The sequence below is a fragment of the Mustelus asterias genome, chromosome 4 (assembly GCF_964213995.1).
Source record: "Mustelus asterias chromosome 4, sMusAst1.hap1.1, whole genome shotgun sequence".
Taxonomy (NCBI): domain Eukaryota; kingdom Metazoa; phylum Chordata; class Chondrichthyes; order Carcharhiniformes; family Triakidae; genus Mustelus; species Mustelus asterias.
This window is the reverse complement of record NC_135804.1, coordinates 148,474,610-148,501,167: the sequence shown is the minus strand read 5'-3', so window position 1 is coordinate 148,501,167 and position 26,558 is coordinate 148,474,610. Positions and strand designations below refer to the sequence as shown.

The 26,558-nt window shown below is 43.7% G+C and overlaps 1 protein-coding gene across 6 annotated transcripts in view; it reads left to right on the top strand.

The window, feature by feature from the left end:
* The first annotated feature begins 1,089 nt into the window (after positions 1-1,089).
* The window catches only part of chrdl2 (chordin-like 2), a 60,230-nt gene continuing 34,761 nt past the window's right edge, over positions 1,090-26,558 (top strand). Inside the window, exons 1-6 of one of the 6 annotated variants that reach the window (XM_078211936.1) lie at positions 1,090-1,173; positions 1,720-1,961; positions 3,536-3,677; positions 6,065-6,177; positions 7,082-7,178; positions 24,012-24,157. In XM_078211936.1, coding sequence (XP_078068062.1) covers positions 3,572-3,677; positions 6,065-6,177; positions 7,082-7,178; positions 24,012-24,157 — 462 coding nt within the window. In that variant the 5' untranslated portion in view covers positions 1,090-1,173; positions 1,720-1,961; positions 3,536-3,571. Of the gene's footprint in view, positions 1,174-1,444; positions 1,590-1,719; positions 1,962-2,013; positions 2,075-2,727; positions 2,919-3,134; positions 3,230-3,535; positions 3,678-6,064; positions 6,178-7,081; positions 7,179-24,011; positions 24,158-26,558 lie in introns of those variants that run through there. The other 5 variants (XM_078211939.1, XM_078211937.1, XM_078211934.1 and 2 more) reach the window with 5 other exon arrangements.

Below are 26,558 nucleotides of genomic sequence, written 5' to 3'. Positions count from 1 at the left end.
CATTTACCAGCATACAGGAAAACATATTGTACAATCTAAATGTTCAGTAAATGTTCAAAATGTTCAGCTGGGCAGCATGGTGGCACAGCGGTTAGCATTACTGCCTCACAGCGCCAGCAACCCAAGTTCAATTCCCAGCTTGGATCACTGTCTGTGTGGAGTTTGCACATTCTCCCCATGTCTGCGTGGGTTTCCTCTGGGTGGTCCAGTTTCCTCCCACAGTCCAAAGGTGTGCGGGTTAGGTGGATTGGCCATACTAAATTGCCCCTTAGTTTCAGAGGAACTAACTAGGGTAAATGAATGGGGTTATGGGGATAGGGATTGTGGTCAGTGCAGACTTGATGGGCTGAATGGTCTCCTCCTGCACTGTAGGATTCTATGAATTTTGCTTCAGATCATGGGCTGTCAGGGCGGCACATTGGTTAGCACTGCTGCCTCACAGCGCTAGGGACCTGGGTTCAATTCCTGGCTTGGGTCACTGTGTGCGGAGTCTGCACGTTCTCCTCGTGTCTGTGTGGGTTTCCTCCGGGTGCTCCGGTTTCCTCTCACACTCTGAAAGACGCTCTGGTTAGGGTGCATTGGCCGTGCTCAGTGTACCCTGAACAGATGCCAAAGTGTGGCGACTAGGGGATTTCAGTAGCTTCGTTGCAGTGTTAGTGGAAGCCTACTTGTGACACTAATAAATAACGAAATGGCTCTCTCGTCCTCTCTCCAATTCTGACAAACTAGTTAATGCTGCGCCATGCCACAATTAGTCAAACACAATCGCTTTATTTTATGCCATGACACAAATAAAATGGCTTTGCTCCAAGCCAGATGATTTTCGCAGCTCCGGAGTTTGGAAACTGCGAATTGTTCACACAGTGAGTTACGTGCTGAGGGCTGAAGGACAAATAAAGGCGAGTTGTTAATTGCAGCCTGTCCCGGGTACTGTCACTTAAGGCTCCAAACTGCATCTGTTCTCTTTGTCATCTCAGTAAAAAAAATCCTTAATTATTTGATTAAAATATGTTTTTATTGCATTTTTTTGAAAGCTTAGACTTTGTTGGCATTTGATCATTAATTTCATTACCAGCCATCTTTTATTATAAGACGCGTTTTTGGAACCTGCATTCCGCTGAATACATTTTTGTGTTCTCCAGGGCTCTATTGTGTTAATTTAACCTTCTGATGGTAAGTATTAAGTTGCAACAAGTTTGCCAAATGAGATGGAGTAATTTTTGTGTTTGTCACGGTGTCTGATGAATCCTCACTCCTCTAGGCGCTTTCTTTTAGGTGGGCTTCTGTTGACTGAAATCCTACCATCAGGTCACATGTGTGAAAGGGGTTGTGGGGGAGGGAGGTGGGCAACAGAGAGGTTAAAAATCACCATCCGTTCCCCAGTGATTGATTCGCCCCAACTGGGCTGTCTTCGGGATAAAACCTGCCAGAGGGGTAGCAGCCCAGAGAGGGTCGCTGCTGAGTTACTCTAACCCACGGCCACCTGAGAGATTTCAGGCAAAGGCTAAGTTACAATTCGGGAGAAAATGAAAGTGTGAACATCAAACAGCAGCCTTTGCTCATCGGGCTGTCAAGAGGGAGCTGGGGATGTGAGTTCATTGTGCGGAATTCCAGCTGCCCAGAAAGTCTCACACACACACACACAGAATTTAACTTCTTGTCACAAGGTGTTTACATATATATATATATATCCCTCCTCCACTTTTTTTTTGTATTAAGGGATAGATTGTGAAAAGGAGAATCGCTGATCTGCCGCGGACCGGTCGCCGAGTGGAACGCTGCAGTTGATTGTTTAGATCGGAACTGCACTTCCTTACACTTCAGCACGTTTGAAAAGCTGAAGGATTGTCACCATAAATCACTGAAAGAGAGACAGAGAGAGCTCATTGTCTGCATCCTGGCCGGGCGTCCCGTGCAGCATTTTAACATTGACCCAAATCCTGCGGCGTTAACCGTTCCTGGTAAGTCATACCTATTGTCACTGAAGGGTTTATTTCCCAGATTGTCAGACCAGCTCGAAGGAATCCACTGTCCTGTGTGAAATCATTTGGCGTGGTGATAACTGAAACTGCTGGTAGGTAAAGAGGAAATTAAAAGCCTTTAGTGGCCAATATTTATGATATTGATGTTAAATTCTACATTGCGTTGGGGAACTGTTCATTGCATTGCATCTTTCTACTTTTTAAAAAAAATAAGCATTTTACAACGTGTGGCTTGCAGGTCTTAATATTCTGAAACTAAGATTTAAGAACCGGTGATTTCTGATCTTGCTCAGCCTTCACCAGGGGACAGACCAAGTACGTGCCAGAAAATACTGAGTGTCATCTCCAGTAACTCCGGCAAAGTTACAGCACATCTGGGTCCCTCTCCAAGTCGCTCACTTGAAAGGTCGCTGAGACCAGGCTTCAGAAATTAAGTACTGTTGCAAGTCAGACTGGGCGAATGGGTTTTGGAATATGGGGCAAACGCGGGCAATTGTTTATTTTTTAAAGTTTATTTATTAGTCACGAATTAGGCTTACTTATTCACTGTAATGAAGTTACTATGAAATTCCCCTAGTCACCACAGTCCAGCGCCTGTTCGGGTCAATGCACCTAACCACCTAATTGAGACTAGTTTAGTGGTTTCGAGTTGGGCCGAAGGGCCTGTTTCCATGCTGTAAACCTCTATGACTCTAATCTGTAACTTTTCCCGTACATAACAGGATGGAGCAGGATTGGAAATAGCAGCAGTTTAGGTGGATGGAATGTGATATCACACCTGGAAGGGATAGATAGAGATTCAATTGCAGAAACTGTGAGGAAAACAAATCATCATCTTTTTCAGTTTGGTCTGGAACAGAATCGATGTCAATTGATACAGTGAAATCCTTGCCTGAATATTATCCAGACAGTTGCTGGCAGGTGAATGGGAAACTGGTGTGTGGCCTGTTTAAATGATTTACCCTTGCTTCCTTCAGTTTAGGTGGGTGGGATTGGAGGTCTACACGGTATCTTAGAAAAGTCGTTGTGGGGGAATGACATAGAAATGACATCAATTGGTTATTTCGGGATGTAGCTGGACTGACAATTTGAAGCGTGGGGATAACATTGGCACCACACTGCGGCAAGCGGGAGGTGAAATGATGACTGTGGGGAATGTTGGGATCTGCAAGAGCGCTGTTTTAAAAGCCCAGTACATTAACAACAGCAGCATGTTAATTAATACATCTGCAAGAATCCAGGGCGGTGTGCGTAATAGCCTTAAATATGCCATGCGTGCCTTGGAGGAACTGTTTCAGCGGTGAATGTGCAGCAGGATGTGTGTGTGTGTGTGCGCGTGGAATGTATTTCAAAATACGCAGTGATTTCTTTGGGAATGAAAGTAACGCGTGTTTGTGGGATTGGTTGCGCAGTCTGAATATATCTTTTACCCAAATAAAAAAAGGAGTGGGTGATGGGGGGGGGGGGGGAGGGGGCTGAACTTCAGCTTTAATTCAGTGACGTTTTCCATTTAGTTCAAAATACAGATCCCCTTTTTCTTAATTCCCCCGCAGCAGATCTGTGGAACCTCTCCCAGTCGCATTGGAAGGATGAGAGGGATCTGGAGACTGGCGAGCAGAGAGGAGTTTGGCCTCGTCCTTTATTGCGCTGTCATGTTCCTCAAGGTAGAGGCAGACAAAGCTGAACTGGGCAAACGTAAGTTTGGGCGAATCCTGCTTTCTTGCACTCTTTCCACCGGGTGGTCCATAAGGGGAGGGGGGCTTCACTCAAATATCAGCAAAACAAGATGCAGCAGGCACAGGCGTGTCCCCAAAGCAGGGTTCATGTCCGCAGAGAGCTCACCCCGAACTGCAAATATTTTATTTATTATTTCAAAGATTACTACTGTTATTGTTTCAATCTGTTCTGAGACTGAGCGACGACTGTAGGAGCCGGGGAGCCGGCTCCCAGTGCGAGGTCAGCATGGGCTAGAGCAAACCAGAGCTCTTCAAATATTCCTGACCCTGGACTCAGTCCACGGTCACATTTTGTCTTCAAGTGGGTCCTCATACCAGCCTAGCCGCACTCTCCCAACCTCACACACAAGACCATCTCCTCTGCTGCCAGGATCCAACATCCATACCGAGCTCTCAGCCTCATCTGCAAGCGCACTGCAAGGCTCCCACTCCGAGACTGATAGTGAAGTAACGTTTGGACCCATCCCCATCTTAATCCAACCCCAATAACCCGAGATAGAATTGCCCTCCAAGGACAACTAGAGATGGGCAATAAATGCTGGCGAGCCAGCGACGCCCATGTCCCACAAAAACATAGAATTACCGTTTGTACTTTTCAGAACCAACGCTGTCGGTTCTACTAACCTGAAGCCAAGGTGTAGGGCAATAGGTGCTGGAAAGCTCGGGGTTTGGTCATCTTCATTGCCAAACCCTCACCAGAAGATGCCATGCTACCTGCCTGTAAGCGGATTCGCTTTCTAACTGGAACTACAGCACCCAACTCGAAGGCATTCCACTTCTGCTTAAATTCACACTCAATGTATATAATCCAAGAGTTTACCATAACTCTGTCCCGAAACCTCAATGATGCGCTCCTTCCCACTGCCCCTAACCGGAAGAAAAGATTCACCATCAGCTGAATCTGAGCCCAATCCGAAATAATGCTGCACTTTTTGCAAACTCCGAGGAACAGCTGCACTTCCCACCGACACAACCCCACTCGCAGGTTTAGTGAACTCTAACCCTAAAGCAAACCATGTCAAGCAGCCTGAGTTTGATTCTGGCGCTAAGTTTCAATCACTGACTTGACTGAAATGTTATCTTCCTTTTAATAGTAATGAAAATGGAGCATAAACATAGAAGTGCGTGGTATTTGACATCGAGAGCAGTCTGGTCCCATACTTGTCCAAGCACAATGTTTTGACTGCAGCAGTTTTGTGAATTTGCCAATGTGTGTCCAACAGAATTCAGTTACACAGGCAGGATACTGCGGATTCTGTGGCTGTCGCTGTTCAGAGTCTAAATCTGCTGCTTGAAGTGACGCTCAGGCGTGCAGTCTACAAATAAACTGCAACCACCACTTGCTGATTGCTTGCGACTGGCGAGTAAGTTGGGTTCATGTAAGCCTGACTGGTGTGATGACTTGCGCATGTTTACCTGAGCGCAAGTTTTCACCCTATACCTGGTTGTGTTCGAAGGATGATCCAGAACAGAACATTTGGCTATGAGGAGAGCTTGAATAAACTAGGATTGTTTTCACTGGAAAGTCGGAGGCTGAGGGGAGACCTGATAGAGGGTCTACAGAATGATGAGAGGCATAGACAGGGTGGGTAGTCAGAGGCTTTTTCCCCAGGGTGGAAGTGTCAATTACAAAGGCGCACAGGTTCAAGGTGAGAAGGGGAAAGTTTAAGGGAGATGTGCGGGGGAAGTTTTTCACGCAGAGTGGAGGGTGTTTGGAACGCGCTGCCAGAGGAGGTGGTGGAAGCAGGCACATTAGCAACATTTAAGAGGTATCTGGATGGGTACATGAGTAGGGAGGGAATAGAGGGATACGGACCGAGTAAGGGCAGAAGGTTTTTCTTTAGTTTAGTTAGAGCATCATGATCTGCATGGGTTTGGAGGGCCGAGGGGCCAATTCCTGTGCTGTACTTTTCTTTGTTCTTTAGCAGATAGTTTAACATTGGCTAATGTTACAAAAAGGGAAAATGCTGGAAAATCTCAGCAGGTCTGACAGCACCTGTGGAGAGAGAATAAAACCAGCGTTTGGAGTCAGGCTGACCCTTCGTCAGAAGCCTTTGTCTTATTGTTTAATGTTAATTTATTTCAGTTTATTAATGCCTCGGAACGGGAGAATTCAGCAGAATGTTGTGAGTTCAGGTTACTGTCTACTGATTTATTACAAATGACTGATGAGGGGCCCCCAGATTTGACACAGAGACACTGACCGGCATTGAAAATATCCCCGGTTGGTGTCTGTGCTTCTTTAAGGTCCTCATTTTTGGGTTGAAATATAGCTACCATCAGGTCGGGTTATCGGTAGTCGGTGTTTAATATGACGCAAGGCTGTTGTTACATTCCCCTAAACAGAGTCAGACACATTTTGTGTGTTCCAAGATAAGAAGTATCGGATGGGAGAGAGATGGCACCCTTACCTGGAGCCCTATGGATTCGTCTATTGCATAAACTGTCTTTGCTCGGAGGTACGGTATCCTTTCCTTCTCTAGAACCTCAGGGTCAAGAAAGCTAGGTGCAAAGCATAGCAAATAAATAAGTGTCGATAATCTAACAGAGCGTACAGACCCCACAACACTACAAACAGAAACAGATTGAAGATTGTTAGAAAGCCCAGCTTGTTTGAAGTTTGGTGATAATTTAACCTTAGCCTCCTAACAGTGTCCAAATTTTATATTATAAAGGATCCCCCCCACCCACCCTCCCAATTCTGTCGTTGGGAAGCTGTGTTTTACTAGTAAAATGATATGGAGATACAACTTGAGCCAATCTTTAGTAAAATCTGTTTTAAAATGCTGTCTGCAGACTTCCCTAACCTTATTCTCACCCCTTGATTGTGATCGCTTTGGGCCAAATAATTGATGGGATCAAGTGTCCAGAGTCCAGACCACTAGAAAGTAATCCCCGACATGTGATGAGTTGGACAGTCAAAGTGGAGAGATACAGAGGGAGGGGTTCAGCAATGTGGAACTGAATTCACGAGCGCGCATCGGGAGTGCAACCAACTCACCCTGGCAAACTTGAAAAGTTGATCACCAAAGCAAAGCCAATGAGATAGAGATGAAAGTGTTAAAAAGACACAAGGCGCATTGAAAAATTATATTCAATCTCATGGAAGCTGCACAGGAGACAGTTCCAACTTTTATACAGATTTTATATTTGTAATTTTTGGAGTAAGATGATATTGGAATGTTCTTTGTGTGTGTTCTCAATGATGAATGTACCCTAAGCACACTTGTTACCTGTTTAATTTAATTGTAAATTCGAGATGATGCTGATTTGTAGACAAGCTAATTTAAAGCCGCGATAGCTTTATTTGGTACCATCCCTGAATTTGTATTTTAGTGACTAACACGGGATTTATACTTCCAGAATGGGCATGTGGCCTGCAATCGAGTGAAATGCCCGAGTATCCACTGTTCCAGCCCAGTGACACTCCCACAGCAGTGTTGCCCTCACTGCTCACCAGGTAATAAGGACATCATTCTCTCTTGGCGCACAGGGTTTGTGATAGTGTGCGGGGAGGCGGCAGGGAGTCCTGTCCAGCCAGCTCGCTTTAATTTGTATGGACCAGGGGATTGTGTGAGCTTATCAGTGATTTCCAGCAGATTGTCAGAAAATATTGTCTTTTAAAAAATCTGCTGTACACATTGAAGATCAGACTTTTGAATGGACCTACCTCGCATTAAGTTGATCTTTCTCTACACCCTAGCTGTGACTGTAATACTACATTCTGCGCTCTCTCATTTCCTTCTCTATGAACGGTATGCTTTCTCTGTATAACGTGCAAGAAACAATACTTTTCACTGTATACTAATACATGTGACAATAATAAATCAAATCAAATCAAAGATTAAGAAAGGGGAGTTAAGCTGTCACCCGTGCCTCCATGTGAAGCAGTTTCTGATGTGCTTCGATGTGGCAATCTCCATCCTTGCTCAGCCCATGGCACTAATCTCCTGATCTCTGAACTCAAAACTTGCATTGCAGGTTTTAGCTGAAAAAGGCAATGTCAAAGTGTGTGGATACATTCTCCCACCACTTAGAATTTGCAAGTATCCATTGAACAGTCTAGAAACTGTTAACACTTCGTATGCACTCATAAAATCATAGAATCCCTACAGTGCAGAAGGAGGCCATTCAGCCCATCAAGCCTGCACCAACAACAATCCCACCCAAACCCTAGCCCGTGTTATGAAGCGGAGGTAGATTCCCCCCTCTGAGAGCTAACGCCTAACCACTCAAAGAGGAGTACCTCACCTCATAATCTGTAAAAGTGTGTGAAGTGGTACGATCTGCTCTCCAGCAACCTTTAGTGGTTAAATCAAAATAACTCCCTGACATTCTCTCTAAAGTCAACAAGTAACAATTTATTTATCTAACTAACAGTGAACAAACTAACTAAACTATTAACAAACCAAATATAACACAATTCTAAGGGAATGCTGTTCAGATAAATACAATTCCCACTTATTAATTAAAAAAAATAGAATTTTAGTCACTCTCCGAATTACAACCAGGTTTTGTGTCTTCTGGAATATTCTGGGCTTTCTCTGTTGATTCTTCTGTCTTCTTTCTTCCCTGCTATCTAGATGAAGCTTTGAGCTAAACGCTATGAGCTGTGGCAGGTGGCAGTTGCTCTCTTCCACTGTCGCACTGCCTCCTTCCTTTCATACCTGTGATGACATCTCAATATCCCCCACATAGGATTAGTCCTAGGTTGCCAAAACCATCAGATTCAAATTTGATAGGTTCTTGGTCTCTAAATGCCTAATTCAAATTGATAGGCTGAATTCAAATAATTCAAATGCCTGAAAGCCTGTTGCCTTGGTAACCCTGTTGCTTGGCCTTCCGATATAAATGTTTCAGTCTGGAATGCTCATATCATAGAATATGATATGTCTGGGATGCTGTATATGTACTTGCAAATTTTTAACTTTCTAAGCACAGAAAAGGCTCCACTTTTTTAAAGGGACCATGCAATGCTTTCCCTAGCATTTTACAAATTTACAAACACCAATCTACAATTACTCTACTCAACTTCGCAACACCCCATAACCCCACATATTTACCTTGCTAGTCCCCCTGACACTAAGGGCGGGAGTTTACTGCCTCGCTCGCTCTAAAACCGTAAAATCCCACCCGAAGTCAATGGATCTTTCCATGTTCTGCCCCTCACCTGCTCTGACCCCCATGGTGGGCGGGGCAGTAAAATTCCAGCCAAAGGGGTCATTTAACGTGGCCAATCCACCTAACCTGCACATCTTTGGACTGTGGGAGAAAACCAGCACACCTAAAGAAAACCCACAGAGACATGGGGGGTGCGTGCAAACTCCACACAGCAACCCGAGGCCAGGTTTGAACCCGGGACCCTGGCGCTGTGAGGCTTAGTATGAGTAATTAGCTGCCTTACCCAAACATTGAAGAATATACTCATAGAATTCCATTTCTGCTTTATTTTGTCACCAATTAGATAAGGTCAGTCTTCAGTACAATTCTAATCTGCAACCTGCAAATTGGATCAGGTAGTCCAAATCTATAGATGTTGTATAACTGTAACCTAATTACTACATAAACACACACACAGGATATGTATGGAGTGCTTAATTTCTCTTACTATACATTTCCATTGTTGCAAAACTGCTAACATTATGGTTAACCATGATGTTTATTGTGCTTTGAGTGATGAGCTAGCATTGTTCTCCGCATTCTACTTTCATAACTTTACAAAAGTTCAGGGTTTTATGCTTTTAATTAACCAGTCACAGGAGATATCTTCATGAGTAGACAGAATGTTATTTTAGCAAATGTAGAAAGTAATTGTCTACCATTGTTTCTCATTCAGTCGGACTGTGGGAGATGTGTTCAGGAATCAATACTCACTTTTGATTCTCACTGGTGGAGATCAGTTGTATTAAATAACTGCCATCAGAAGAATCGACATAGTCATAAACATCTCTTTGCAAAATGCCCATTCAGTACCCTCCCAATTGCGAGTAATTGGGAGAAAGAAGAGAATATAAGGAGGGCAGCATGGTGGCACAGTGGTTAGTACTGCTGCCTCACAGCACTAGGGTTCAATTCAGGCCTCGGGTGACTGTCTGTGTGGAGTTTGCACATTCTCCCTCTGTTTGCATGGGTTTCCTCCGGGTGTTCCGGTTTCCTCCCACTGTCCAAAGATGTACGGGTTAGGTTGGTTGGCCATGCTAAATCACCCCTTAGTGTCAGGGGGATTAGCAGGATAAATATGTGAGGTGAGAGGTATAGGGCTTGGGTGGGATTGTTGTTGGTGCAGGCTCGATTGGCCAAATGGCCCTGTAGGAATTCTGTGATTCTATGAATATTGTTTGTTGAGCCCAGATATCAAAGGGTGAAAATAATTTCTGACAGGTAGCTCATTATTCTTTTGAACGATACGTTTGAAATGAGATCTGAATTATTTGCATTAAACACCCTTTTACAATTACTTTAGTAAATCTATCAGGGGACACACATCACATATGCACAGTGCATTTGACTACAAGAACACAAACAGTAACACGTATAGATGGGTGCACAAAGAAGACAAAAGATTTAATGGGTATAATTGGTGGATGTTAGCCTTTCACCTCAATAGTCAAGGTTCAAATCAGGCAGAAGATGGGATGGAAATTGGTTCTGTGTTCTTTCACAGGTCCTACATTCAATGAATTTGGACAATAACCTTTGACCGGGTATGGGTCTGCAGCACAAAAATCACCTCAGAATTCAGAAAACATTAACATTATTAGGTCAGATATTTTTCTAACGATGAGGGTAACAGTAGCCATTTTTATTTATATATAAATTGGACTGCAATATCTGGCAAGTGCATATGGGGAGTTAAAGGTGGTAATGCAGAGGTGGCAGTCTGAGATAGAGCTGCTCTGTAAGTTGTGTCAAAACAGCTTCTCACTGCTGGGCTCACCATTTAAATGTATTAAACATCATGAAGTTATAGCATTGACATTTTAAATATGGATTAAATTCACCACAACATGATAAGGTTGTATATTCCAATTGAAGTATCATAGAATCACAGTATCGCAAAATTCCTACAGTGCAGAAGGAGGCCATTGAGCCCATCGAGCCTGCTTCGACATAAGTCCCACCCAGGCTCTATCCCCATAACCCCATGTATTTACCCTGTTAATCCCCCTGACACTAAGGGGCAATTTACCATGGCTAATCCACCTAACCCACACATCTTTGGACTGTGGGAGGAAACCAGAACACCCGGAGGGAACCCGGAGGACGTGGGGAGAATGTGCAAACTCCACACAGACAGTGACCCATGCCAGGAATTGAACCCAGGTCCCTGGCGCTGTGAGGTAGTAGTGCTAACCACTGTGGCACCATGCTGCCCTATAGTGAGCTTTAGTGTACCTAATCCATTACGTATCACATCACAAATAATGTACAAGACCTTTCTGCAACTCTACGGAGAATTAAGTTTTTTAGGAAGTGTTGGACACTTTTCATATTACATGAAGAATGTGAATTATATCACAGATCATAGTTTATGAAGGATCCCCAGTAATATATCATAACAAAAGGTTTTTAGTGCAATTTGTCCATTAGAGTAGCCATAGCTGTGTAGTGACACCCCGTGTCCTTTTAACAGCATGTTAAGTCTTAATTATTCAACCTCTCCGGCATTAATCAGCAACATTACAACTGTGAAATCTTATTACACGAGCTTTCAATTAGTTTTTAAAATCTGTATCTCTTACATTTCTCTTAGAACATTCTTTCTTTCCCTCCCTTTATTTCACTTTCTGTACCTGATTTAACATTGAATTTATGACTGCCTTCTATTTCCTGATTCTGACCCTGCACAGCCCATTCAATCTGGGGAAGATATATACCAACAAAATACTGTGGATGCTGGAAATCTGAAATAAAAATAAACAACGCCAGAAGTTTTCAGCAGGTCTGAGAGGGAAACAGAGTTAACATTTCATATGGATGACGTTCCATCATTTTTTGATGGCCAGTTTAGTGCAAATACTTCTCTGAATTATGGGCAATTTGATGGGCAGAAAGCTTTCAAAAATACTTTTGTAAGAAGTGCACAGGCTTGTGAATATCATGAGCACTAGTGTACCTAATCCATTACTTATCACATCACAAATCTGACAACTATACAAGACTTTTCTGCAACTTTATGGAAAATTACGTTTAAGGAAGTGTCGGACACTTTTCATATTACATGAAGAATGTGAGTTATATCACAGATCATAGTTTATGAAGGATCCCCAGTAATATATTATAACATAAGTTTTTTTTAGTGCAATTTGCCTATTAGAGTAGCCATAGCTGTGTAGTGTCACCCCAGCGATCACAGCAGCCTGAGGAGATTAACACTGCCCAGTAGATAAATTGTAACGCAAATCCTAAATGTGAAGACATAGATGAGAGTGCAAGCTAGATGGATTGAATTTCACCCTAAATTTAGTATTTAATATTCAAGCATTTTTGAAAGAGACATTATTTAACCTTGTAGTTTCAAGAATTCCGCGTGTTTCCAAAGCTTTCTGACCCAGTATTGAGGACAGGTGATGAAGTACAAAATGTTTTAAAGAGAATTGAAGGTGTTGGGTTGGGTTGTGCTGACACAAAAATCTCCTGCTCTCCATGTAGAATATAAATGAATAACTTCTCTCTAAATGGACAAATAAATTGACCCAGTAGATATTTTCAGATGGCACCATGCAGTCAAGCTTAATGACTTCTTTGGAGGTAAAAAAATGGGAAGATGGAGGTAACATGATTGAAAGCTTTTGTTGTAGTGTTGTAGACTTTGCAAATTAATTTCACTTTCGGCCAAGCTTGTAAACATGCTCAGATGTACTGTTGCAAAATATGTTACACTTTATCTTTGATGCAGAAGATTGCTAATTATTCAATTGATTTTAAATATTTAAGCTGTATTTAGATCACAAGATAGAGTTGCCATACACCAAACTGTAAACTCCAAAAACATCCACGACTGTAACATACCATACCAACCATCCTTGTGGCTTTTGTGAGCCACATGATGACAATTGGCATCAATTTTGGGGAGTGATTTGTGGTGTCGACTTGTACACAGTAATTTACTACATGGTCATTACAGATGGAGGCTTCTGTAGAGTGAGGATTGTGAAATGTAACAATACCCAGTATCTTTGTGTTGTTTCATTAAGGTAAAAACTTTGGAATTATTATTAAGTACCATGATTAGTTAGTTATTAATAAACATATAAACTGTAAAGAGAAAAATGGCAGCATGTTTGTAAAGTTAAGTACTTTTAGAATATCCTTCTTCTAAAAAGGGTAAATTACTTGAAACCTGTCTGGCTGTGGTTACAATTACATTAATGGTACTATCATAGCATCTTAAAGTTTAAAGTTTATTTATTATTGTCACAAGTAGGCTTACATTAACACTGCAATGAAGTTACTGTGAAAATCCCCTGGCCTCCACACTCTGGCATCAGTTTTGGTACACTGAGGGAGAATTTAGCATGGCCAATGTATCTAATAAGCACGTCTTTCGGACTGTGGGAGGAAACCGGAGCACCTGGAGGAAACCCACGCAGACACAGGGAGAATGTGCAAACTCTGCACAGACGGTGACCCAGGCCGGGAATCGAACCCGGGCCCCTGGTACTGTGAGGTAGCCTTGTTAACCACTGTGTCACCATATGAAATTGAACCAGTAAAATAAATAAATGCCAATTAATTCAGGGAAGAGAACATGTTAGTTTAGCCTAGACATGACTGATCACACTCTATCAGGGTAAAACTGGACATGAGCTGGGTCCAAGAGGCTAAATGACATGCCTGATATTCAGTTCTATTGAAGTCTAAGGAAATGAATATAAAGAAGAGTGCATAACAGGTGACTGATGCAAAATCACTTGTTTTATGTCTCCACCCATGTCCAACTTTAGCCCCAAATGTTGACTCTTAATCCACTTTGGTGAATTAGGGATGGGCAATAAATGTTGCCTTGCCAGTGTTGCTCACTTCTCAAGAATACAAAAAAAGGCTGACCAAGTTTCAGTCTTAGGTAAATAGAGCAATTTCAATTTAAGTTAAATAAAACCAGTATGGGATATCATTATGAATTAACTGTACTTGCACTCAGCTTTATCCACTGCAACTACACATTTGGAAATTTAAGCCACATTTCTCCCCATAATTTACAGACAATTCCTATCACAATCCTGAAAGTAGTCAGGATTTGTCATCAGTGAATATAAATCAGTACATGGTCATCCCACGTTGTGGCAAATTGGCTGCCTTGAAGGATTTGACAAGGTGGTCACTTTCATTCAAGTCCCTAGTGGTCATCTCACTGCCAGTTCCATTTGGGGAAAGGGGATTTTTACAGTAACTTCATTGCAGGGTTAATGTAATCCTACTTGTGACACTAATAAATAAACGTAAGCTTAAAACTTAAACTCTGCAGTATTTTGTAATACTTGGTATTGCAATGAATTAGGAATCCTCACCCTAATTCAGAATCAGGCAGGAGCTGCAAGTAGGATGGAAGTCTAGGAGGAACAATGCTTCTGTGAAAGGGGTTTAGAGTGGTGGAATATTTCTCTGAAGGAGAAAACTACCTCTTTGAGGGGCTGAGGAGTTTGGGGTGAAAAACATCCATGTGGGAACTGCAAGTGGACAATTCACTTTGTGGGACAAATTTGTTGCAGTACAAGTGTCCAGTACCCACAATGGGTGTGGAATTTAGTCAGGAAATGGATAAAATAGGAAACAATTAAGAGGAGAAATAAGGTGTAAAGAAGACTGAGAAAGACAAATGCCAGAATCTTACCACCTTTCACGCCGACGGGACTTTTCCATCACGCCGCAGTGAACGCAGATTTGGCTGCCCGCCAAATCCTCTGACCTCAGTGTAGCGGGAGCGTGGCATGAACAGCAGGTACGACTGCGCCCAAATAGTGCAAGGGTAAAGAAGGTTTCAGAAATCGAGAGCTCAGAAGAGGGAAATGTATGTTGTCGAAGATAGAGTCAGGCGGTTATAGGTTCAGGATAAGGGGCACAAGCATTTAGAACTGAGGAGAAATTTCTTCACTCAAAGGATTGTGAAGCTTTGGAATTCTCGACCCTAGAGGATTGTGGATACTCCACAGTTGAATGTATTTATGGCTGAGATAGATATTTGGTTTTTCAAGGAATTAAGAATTTTGGGGAATGGGCAAGAAAGTGAAGTTGATTCCAAAATCAGCTATCATTGTATTGAAAGATGGAATAGGTCCAATAGACCACATGATCTTCTCCTACTCATATTTCTTATCTTCTAATTTTTTGGGGGTTAGGAGCTCATCGGCTGGATTTAACACCTCCCCACTGGTGGGATTAAAGATGGAAACCATGTTAAATCCAGTACCACTCCTGTAGAAAATCCCTCCTTACCTGGGAATAACCTAGTGAACCCTTTCTGGACTGCCTCTAATACCAGTATTATTGACCCACTTCATTTGATGAGTTTGCAATCCCATGAGGAAAGAAACAGCGCTGGATCTAATTACAGCAAATGAAGTGGGTCAAATGGAACATGTTTCAATCCGAGAACAATATTCACAATACCATCAGAATTTCAAAACTTATGAAAAAGAACAAGGAACAATCAAGTGTAAAAATAATTAACTTGAAAAGGGATAATTGCATTGAATTAAATTGAGATCTGGCCCAGGTAGATTAGAATCAAACTTTCATATGTAAAGCAGTTTCAAAGAGGAGATAGAAATAAAATGGTGCAAATCTGGAATTAAAAACAGAAAATGCTGGAAGTACTTGGTAGGTCAGGCAACATCTGTGGAGTGAGAAATACAGTTACTGTTTCAAATACAGTTACTGTTTGGGTGGCACAGTGGTTAGCACTGCCGCCTCACAGCGCCAGGGACCCGGGTTCAATTCCTGGCTTGGGTCACTGTCCGTGCGGAGTCTGCACGTTCTCCCCATGTCTGCGTAGGTTTCCTCCGGATGCTCCGGTTTCCTCCCACAGTTCAAAGGTGTGCGGGTTAGGTTGATTGGCTATGGTAAATTGTCCCTTAGTGTCAGGGGATTAGTAGGGTAAATATGTGGGGTTAGGGGGATAGGACTTGGGTGGGATTGTTGTTGGTGCAGGCTCAATGGCCTACTTCTGCACTATAGAGATTCTATGACTCTATGAAGTCATAGATAACCCTTCATCAGCATAGTTCTGTTTTTATTTGAGTGCTGGTACAGACTAGGCATAAGCTTACAAAGTGGGGGAAGAATGATATCCAAAGGAAGAGCTCCATGGATGTTTAAAGATGTTTATAGAGCTTGAAATGAAACCAAGAGCAGCCTATGACAAATGTGAGGCTGTTGGAAAATAGATAGCAAGTACAGAACCAAGCAAAAAGTATATAGCAGATCGAGAAAGGGTTATAAGAAAGGCAAAGAGTGAGTGTAAGGATAGATAAGTAGAAAACATAACAGGAAATCCAAGCATCTTTTATAAATGTATAATGAGTAAAATGATAACCAAAGGGCAAGGTCAATTGGGAGACGAAAAGAAATGTTCTTATGGAGTCAAAGGGCATGGCTGAGAGGCACTAAATAAACTTTGCCTCTATCTTTGGTGACAAAGAGGATGCTGCCAATGTAGCAGTAAAGGAAAGGTGCTATTGATATTGGATAGGATTAAATATCAAAGAGCTGGAACTTAAAAGTTTGGTAGCAATCAAAATAGAAAGGTCATCCACTCTGGCATCTTGGTTTCTGAAAGAGTAAAGGTCAAAATGGTGAAGATTTGAGCCACAATCTTCCAATAATTCTTAGACATGGGAGGAGTAGACATGGGGTGGCAAAGTGGCACAGTGATTAGTACTGCTGCCTCACAGCTCCAGGGACCTGGATTTGACTCCCGGCTTGGGTCACGGTCTGTGTGGAGGTTGCACATTCTCCCTGTGTCTGCGTGGGTTTCCTCCGGGTGTTCTGGTTTCCTCCCACAGTCCAAAGATGTATAGGTTAGGTGGATTGGCCATGCTAAATTGTCAGCAGGACTGGCATGATTAAGGGGATGGGACCTGGTGGGATTGTTGTTGGCGCAGGCTCGATAGACTGAGTGGCCTCCCTCTGCACTGTTGTGATTCTTCTATAATTGGCATGATTGCAAATATTACACTCTAGTTCAAAAAAAGAAAGAGGGATATATAATGTAATGGCATCCATTTGAATTGGGAGACAATGGACTCTGCCCTGGATATATGTCTGCTGTGGCTGGTGAGGCCACTTTGTGAGTGCCAGTCTCTTCCACAGCTGGCACAGCTGAATAATGTTGGCACAAAAGCGACTGGTGATTTTGCTCTCACTTTCTGCCATCTGGTTGCTTCTTTTGTCCTCTGCATCTTCCGTGCCCTTCATGACTGCTTGTCTCCAGGTGTTCTTGTCAGCAGAAAGGACAACCCATGCATTGACTCCAACCCCAGCCAGCTTGAAGTCTTGCCTGCAGCCATCCTTGTGCTGCAGACATGGGTGATCGGTTGATCTTGTGTTCATAGCAAGCTCGCCATAAAGTCCTTGGGGATGGGTCTCTCATCCATTCAGCTCACATCACTCAGCCAGTTAAGTTGCTGCTGACTCAAGAGAACGAACATGCTGGGGATCCCGGCACGCTGGCATACTCCCATATTCAGCATTCTGCACTGCCAGAGGATACCCAATATTTAGATTCATAGAATTCCTACAGTCCAGAAGGAGGCCAGTCAGCCCATTGCATCTGCACCAACCACAATCCTATCCAGGCCCTATCCCCATAACCCCTTGCATTTACCCTAGCTAGTCCCCATGATACTAAGACGCAAGTTAGCATGGCCAATCCACCTAAACCACACATCATTGGACTGTGGGAGGAAACTGGAGCACCCGGAGGAAACCCACACAGACACGGGGAGAACCTGCAGACTCTGCACAGACAGTGACCTAAGACGGGAATTGAACCCAGGTCCCTGGTGCTGTGAGGCAGCAGTGCTAACCACTGTGCCATCATGTCGCCCTGTCAAAGCAGTGGAGATGGAAGCTGTTCAGCCAATTTTCTTGGCTTGCATAAGTTGTCCATACATTGCTGTTGTAAAAAAGGCTGCTGGGAACACAGTTCTGCGACACATAGAGCTTTGTATTTTCAGTTAGTTGACTGTTAGTCCACACGCGATGTCTCAACTTTGACATGACAGCTGTGACCTCGGCAATTCTGGTGCTGATTTCAGCATCAAAGCACAGGATGCCGGTTATTGTTGATTCAAGATATGGGAAAATGTTCTCTCCCGGAGTGGGGATTCGTTCCCCTGGTGGGGAGGAGGGATCACCCGCAGAGTGGCAGCAGACACCCCTGACCCCTCCCTCCCCACCAATCGCCCGCAGAGTGGCAGCGGACCCCCCTGCCCCCCCCCCCAGAGATCCATCCGACCCGCCTCCCTCCTCCCCCCCTCAGAGATCCATCCGACCTGCCTCCCTCCTCCCACCCCCGAGAGGATGATCCAACCCGTCCCCCTCCTCCTCCCCCCCCCAACCAGAGATACATCTGAGCCACCCCCCTCCTCATCCTCCCACCGCCCAGAGGATGATCTGTGTCAGAGAGCTGCTCTCTCCGCTTTCTTCTTTTTTTTTCCTGCAACTGGTTTCAATGATACATCACACAAACAACTACATATATGCAAGTCAAATCCACACAAATATAGTCAGGAACAGGAGGCACAGAATTAATGTGAATGGGTATTGTCTAATTAACATTCAAAGCATTTTCTCCTTGCATTTAAGCCATGTAATAGTAGAAATAAAAACAGGAATCTGTTTTTTCATTCCCTGTATCCTTCCTGTAGAAGCACATTCTAACAAAATAAATGGATTAGATCATAAATAAAAAACACAACTTATTAATGACATCACAATAATATGTGCATTTGTCAAAGTTCCACTGATGTCAACACCAGTCGAGCAGTCCAGTGATGGTTGTTTCTAAAATCCAACATTTTGAAGACTACTTTTTCTTCCAGAACTTGCTATAATTGTCAACTTTAAATTAATCTTCAAATTGCTCCTCTTTCATTCAAGCTCTTTTGGGAACACGTTTGTGCATTCTTGCTTTCTTTCAGCTTCTGGCAGAAGGGAAACATCGACTGGCATCATAATAATTTTTTTAGGCTCCTTGTATCGGATATTGATAGTGGACCCATCTGGTCGAACCAGCAAAACAGGATATAGCCTGGCATAGACCTGCCTTCCAAAGCGAACTACTGATGTTCTATTTGAATTGTTCTGCCTGGGTACGCTGGACTCAGGATACACAGCAGGAAGCAATCTTTCAGAAACATTTAGCTGTAAAGAAGGCACAGACCGCCACAGCCGCGCGCTCCAGCCCAGCGCCTGTGCATGCGCAGTTCAGAGCTCCGATTGTTCCGGCAGTGCTAAGCCCCGCCCACAGCGCGAATCGGACTGGAGCCGGCTGAAAGCGTATGGGCGCGCTGGAAAGCGGATTTCGAGGTCGGATCTGTATTACGCCCAGATTCGGCACTTCGAATCAAAATGGTAAAATCGGGCCCATACACTGCAGAAGAGGCCCTTTGGTCCATTGCATCCACACCGACACATCGGAAACACCTGAACTCTCACCTAATCTCATCTGCTAGGCCTTGGCCCATAGCCCTGAATGTTATGACATGCCAAGTGCCCATCCAGATGCTTTTTAAAGGATGTGAGGCAACCCACCTCCACCACCCTGCCAGGCAGCACATTCCAGACCATCACCACCCTCTGAGTAAAAATGTTTTTCTGAACATCTCCCGTAAACCTCCAAGCCTGCACCTTGAACCTATGTTCCCTCGTGATTGACCCTTCAATTAAGGGGAACAGCTGCTCCCTATCCACTCTGTCCATGGCCCTCATACTCTTGTACACCTCGATCAGGTCGCCCCTCAGTCTTCTCTGCTCCAATGCAAACAACCCAAGCCTACCCAACCTCTCTTCATCACTTAAATTTTCCATCCCAGGCAGCATCCTGGTGAATCTCCTCTGCACCCCCTCCAGTGGCGATCAGAACTGCACACAGTACTCAAGCTGTGTCCTCGCCAAAGTTCTATACAACTCTAACATAACTTCCCTGCTTTTGTAATCTATGCCTCAATTGATAAAGGCAAGTGTCCCATATGCCTTTTTCACCATCCGACTAACATGCCCTTCTACCTTCAAAGATCTGTGGACAAACATACCAAGGTCTTTTTGTTCCACAGAACTTTCTGGTGTCTTACAATTCATTGAGTACTTCCTTGTTAAATTACTCCTTCCAAAGTGTATCACCTCACACTTTTCAGGGTTAAATTCCATCTGCCACTTATCTGCCAATTTGACCACTCTGTCTATGCCTTCTTGTAGCCCAAGAGACTCCACCTCACTGTTAACCACCCGGCCAATCTTTCTATCATCCACAAACGTACTAGTCCTACCCCTACATAGTCATCTATGTCATTTATATAGATGATGAATAATCGGGGTCCAGCAATTACAGACTAATGTTGCTGGTGTGAAACTGTTAGTCAGTGGGGTAATTTCACAAAAAAATTAAATGATATTTCAAAAATTATGAGCACATTAATAAATGTCAGCACAGATTTGTTAAAGGCAAATCATTTTTGGCAAATTTGATTAAAGTCTTTAATGAAGAAAGGGTTGATGAGGGTAACGTAGTTGATGTGTTTATAGATTTCCATAAAAGTGTTTGATAAAGTACCACTTAATGCTACATAAGATCAATTTTATGCAAAATGAGAGCCTATGGAATTAAAGGGACAGTGGAATGTATTTACAAAATTGGTGAAGGGACATCAGAGAAAGTTGTTTTCGGGAGTGTGGAAAGCAGACAGTGGTGTTCCCCAGAGGCTGGTGTTAGGAACACTGCTCTTTTGATATATATCAATGACCTGGACTGGAAATACTGGGCACAGCTTCAAAGTCTGCAGATGACACAAACCTCAGGAATGTTGGGTGGGATTTTCTGGCCCCCGACAGCAGGGGCTATTGTCGCGGGTAAGACAGGAAAATCTGGACAACCATTGACTTAAAACAACAATCCCAAATTTTCTCGTCCTTCCTACGACAATGCCCGCCAGTGTCAGGGCTTCAGCTTTTTACAATTTATATAAATGACTTGGATGAATGGACTGAAGTTATGGTTTCTAAGTTTGTTGATGACACAAAGATAGGTAGGAAAGTAAAGTGTGAAGTGGACGTAAGGAGGCTACAAAAAATAGGTTAAGTGAGTGGGCAAAAATCTTGCAAATGGAGTGTGGGTAAATGTGAAATTGTCCGTTTTGGCAGGAAGAATACAAAAGATTATCATCTAAATGGTGAGAGACTGCAGCACTCTGAGAGCAGAGGGATCTGGGTGTCCTATTGCACAAAAACAGGTACAGCAATTACAGCAAGGGCTGAGGAGAGGCCTGGATCGGATGCTCTTTGGAGTGTTGGTGCAAACTTGATGGGCCGAATGGCCTCTTTCTGCACTGTAGGTATTCTATGGTTCTATTCTATGGTTTTAATACCAGGAATGGGTAGATTGTCTTATGAGGAAAGGATTGGATTGGCTAGGTTCATATCCGCTGGAGTTTAAAAGGATCAAAGGTGACTTGAATGAAACATATAAGATGCTGACAGGTCTTGACAGCGTGGCAGTGTAGAGGATGTTTCCTCTTGTCAGAGAGTCTTGAACCAAGAATCACTGTTTGAAAATAAAGGGTTGCTCATTTAAGAAAGGAGGAGGTTTTTTTTCTCACACAGGGCCATGAGAATCTGGAACTCTCTTCTTCAAAAGAGAGTTCTTGAAATAGAATCTTGCGAGCTAGATAGATCCCTGATTAACAAGGAGGTGAAAGATGATTGGGGATAGGCAGGAATGTGGGGTTGAGGTTACAATCAGATCAGCCATAATCTTATTGAATGGTGCAGCAGGCTCGATGGGACGGATGGCCTACTCCTGCTCCTAATTCGTGTGTTCGAATAAATGTTTGGTATGTAAAGGGAATGCAGCAACAGAGGGACCTGGGTGTTTATGTACACAATTGTTTGAAGGTAGCCAGGTCAGCTGTTTAAAAACGTAAGGGGATTCTTGGCTTTATTAATAGCAGCGTAGAGTACAAAACTATGGAACTTGTGCCAATACATTGATTTTGTGTTCAATTCTGGGCATAGAGGAGATTTATTAGAACGTTATCAGAAACCAGGGATCTCAGCTACTTGGAAGACTGGAGATGCTATTCTCCTTTGAGTACAGAAGATTAAGAGGAGCTATGATACAGGGTTTTCAAAACCCCTTGAACAGATTTGATAGACAAACTGTTACCCGTGGCAGAATGGTCAGTGACCAAAGGACACAGGTTTAAGGGCATAGGGGAAGATTCAGAGGGACGGTGGAAATTTACTTTTTACCCTAGTGAGTTGGTATGATCCGGAATGTACTGTCTCATTTGATAGGAGAAGCAGATACATTGACCATACTTAAAAGAAAGGGGAATGGGAGTTTTATCAGAGTGCACACATGATGGGCTGAATGGCTTCCTAATGCACTGTCTCCTCCTGTGAATCTGAACAATTTATCATTTGTGTAACACATAAAAAAGTAACGTGGCAATTGCATTCAGAGTAACACATGCTGTTTACTCAAACCCTGTTTAAATTCGGCTACAAAGCCAGTAAAACAGCCTTAAAGCGAATTAAGTGGAATAAATGTTGATTTTACAGCTCTCTCCTCTTTTTAAAGTTTTAAAGTTTATTTTATCAGTGTCACAAGTAGGGTTACATTAACACTGCAATGAAGTTACTGTGAAAATCCCCTAGTCGCCACATTCCAGCACCCATTCGGATACTCTGAGGTAGAATTTAGCACGGCCAATGCACCTAACCAGCACGACTTTCAGACTGTGGGAGGAAACCGGAGCACCCGGAGGAAACCCACGCAGACACGGGGAGAACGTGCAGACTCCGCACAGACAGTGACCCGAGCCGGGAATCGAGCAGGGTCCCTGGCGCTGTGAGGCAGCCGTGCTAACCAATATGCTGCCCTTTTGAGATGGGATGTGTTTAAATGTACTATTCCTGACCTCTCTATTCAGTTGCTGTCGAGGGCTGTATCTTGGCGTCAGTGTGTAGACATTTGGCACTGATTCTAGCTGACTATACGTCACACATCAATCACCTTGGATTCTCATAACTGGCTTGATTAGAAACATATTGAGGCTCAGTCCCTCCAGGAATCGGTATTTGACAAAACATCACTTCCACTGATTTAACAAGGGCGCAAACTCCCGGTGCAGCAGGGAAGACAACAAACATGCACATGTATTGCAATGTGACCTCTTGTCTAAGATTGTGGGAGCATTGCAACACCTGCAAACTGCAGCAAATTCTCCCCAGTGCACACACACGCAGGGCGACCTCTTTGAACGATTTGTGAGTAAAACTTTTGCTTACAAATAGCAGCAATATATTCAACATCGATTCCCAGGTTTATCCCAGTCCAAAGGATAATAATTGGCCAACAAAACAGAGGTGGAATAATCAAATATGTATACGTTGGGGAGGGACATGCCAAACATGTGGTCATTGCATTTAGGGAGTTGTAAGTATAACATATTTTGCAGTGTGGCTATTGCTGCAAACTATATCTCTCATGTATTGATTAGACCTCAAATGTACTTCATTGGCTGTAAATCGCTCTGGGAGGACTAAAGATGTGAAAGGCACTATATAAATGCACGTTCTTTCTCTCTTTAGCACACACATCACTGATGTAATGTGGCTGGCTGGCCAGCATTTATTGCCCATTCCTAATTGCCTGAGGGCAATTGAGAGTCAACCACATTGCTGTGACTCTAGAGTCACATGATGGTCAGACCAGGTAAGGATGACAGATTTCCTTCCCTGAAGGACATTAATGAACCAGATGGGTTTTTCTAACAATCAACAACGGTTTCACAGTCATCCATAGATTCTGAATTCAAGATATTTTTTATTGAATTCAAATTCCACCATCTGCTGTGGCGGAATTCGAACCCAGATCCTCAGAACATTAGCTGAGTTTCTGGATTAATAGTTTAGCGATAATACCACTAGACCATCACCTCCCATACGTGCAGGTGTATTTACATATCTGAACACATTAGATTACATGAGCATTCATTGCTGTGCTTTGTAAGTGACTCGATGTGGAAATGTGTGCCATTTTTAATGTCATTTCCTCCTCTCTCCAATACAGAAGAGCATCATATTCCGGCAGCTGCTAAAATCATCGGGAAATCCTGTGAATATAATGGCACCAGCTATCAGCATGGAGAGATGTTCGTGGCTGAGGGGCTATTCCTGTCCCGGCACCCTAACCAATGTGCACAGTGTAGCTGTTCGGTAGGTGTCCATTCTGCCAAGCTTCACCACAAAATGTATTCAAGACGAAACCTTCCATCTTGGCTGGAGAACTCTTTGCCAATGTTTTAACACAATCTCAAGCAGTCTGTAAACTTTTTATACACCTGGGCTTTTATAAGTCACTCATGGGATATGAGTGAGCTGCCTCATAGAATCCCTACAATGCAGAAGGAGGCCATTCGGCCCATCAAGCTTGCACCAACAACAATCCCTCCCAAGCTCTAACCCCTAGTCCCATATATTTACTCTGCTAATCCTCCTGACACTAGATGCAACTTAGCATGGTCAATCCACTTAACCTGCACATCTTTGGACCGTGGGAGGAAACCGGAGCACCCGGAGGAAACCCACGCAGACATGGGGAGAACGTGCAAATTCCACATAGACAGTGACCCGAGGCCGGAATTGAACCTGGGACCCTGGCAGCTGTGCTAAACACTGTGCCGCCGTGTTTTGGCTTAATTGAGAAGGCGGTGGTGAGTCTCTTCATGGAACCGCTCCAGTCCATGTAGTGTAGGAACGCCCACAGTGCTGTTAGAGAGGGAGTTCCAGGGTTTTAACCCTGGGATGGTGAAGGAATGACATCGTTCCAAGTCAGTATGGTGACCGACTTGGAGAGGAACTTGCAGATGTTTTTTTAATTTATATTTTCATGTGGTGTGGGCCTCACTGATTAAGCCAGCATTTATTGCCTATCACCAATTATTTTTGAGAAGGTGGCGATAAGCCCCTTCTTGAACTGCTGCAGTCACAAATAGTTTGCCAAATATTAACGATAGAGGGTTGGCAGCAGGAGAAATACTTAATACAATTAATGTTACCAGAGAGGCAGTGCTGGGTAGACTAATGGGACTGAAGGTGGACAAGTCCCCGGGTCCGGATGGAATGCATCCCAGGGTATTGAAAGAAATGTCAGAGGTAATAGTGGATGCGTTAGTGATTATTTATCAAAACTCGTTGCATTCTGGGGTAGTGCCGGTTGATTGGAAAACGGCTAATGTTACGCCGCTGTTTAAAAAAGGAAGGAGACAAAAGGCGGGTAACTATAGGCCGGTCAGCTTAACGTCTGTAGTAGGGAAAATGCTGGAATCCATTATTAAAGAGGAGATAGCAGGGCATCTGGATAGAAATGGTTCGATCAATCAGACGCAGCATGGATTCATGAGGGGAAAGTCGTGCTTGACGAACATGTTGGATTTTAATGAAGATGTGACTAGGGCGGTTGATGGAGGAGAACCGGTGGATGCGGTGTTTTTGGATTTCCAAAAGGCGTTTGATAAGGTGCCCCATAAAAGGCTGCTGAAGAAGATTAGGGCACACGGAGTTGGGGGTAGTGTGTTAAAGTGGATTGGGGACTGGCTATCCGACAGGAAGCAAAGAGTCGGAATAAATGGGTGTTTTTCCGGTTGGAGGAAGGTAACTAGTGGCGTGCCGCAGGGATCGGTACTCGGGCCGCAACTATTTACCATTTATATAGATGATCTGGAGGAGGGGACGGAGTGTAGGGTAACGAAGTTTGCAGACGACACAAAGATAAGTGGAAAAGTGAATCGTGTGGAGGACGGAGAAGATCTGCAGAGAGATTTGGACAGGCTGAGTGAGTGGGCGAGGATATGGCAAATGGAGTATAACGTTGATAAATGCGAGGTTATACACTTTGGAGGAAATAATAACAAATGGGATGACTATCTCAATGGAAACAAATTAAAACATGCTACCGTGCAAAGGGACCTGGGGGTCCTTGTGCATGAGACGCAAAAGCCCAGTCTGCAGGTACAACAGGTGATCAAGAAGGCAAATGGGATGTTGGCCTATATCGCGAGGGGGATAGAATATAAAAGCAGGGATGTCTTGATGCACCTGTACAGGGCATTGGTGAGGCCGCAGCTGGAATACTGTGTGCAGTATTGGTCCCCTTATATGAGGAAGGATATATTGGCATTGGAGGGAGTGCAGAGAAGGTTCACCAGGTTGATACCGGAGATGAGGGGTTTGGATTATGAGGAGAGGCTGAGGAGATTGGGTTTGTACTCGTTGGAGTTTAGAAGGATGAGGGGGGATCTTATGGAGACTTATAAGATAATGCGGGGGCTGGATAGGGTGGAGGCGGAGAGGTTCTTTCCACTTAGTAAGGAAGTTAAAACTAGAGGACACAGCCTCAAAATAAAGGGGGGTCGGTTTAAGACAGAGTTGAGGAGGAACTTCTTCTCCCAGAGGGTGGTGAATCTCTGGAATTCTCTGCCCACTGAGGTGGTGGAGGCTACCTCGCTGAATATGTTTAAAGCGTGGATGGATGGATTCCTGATCAGTAAGGGAATTAAGGGTTATGGGGATCAGGCGGGTAAGTGGTACTGATCCACGTCAGATCAGCCATGATCTT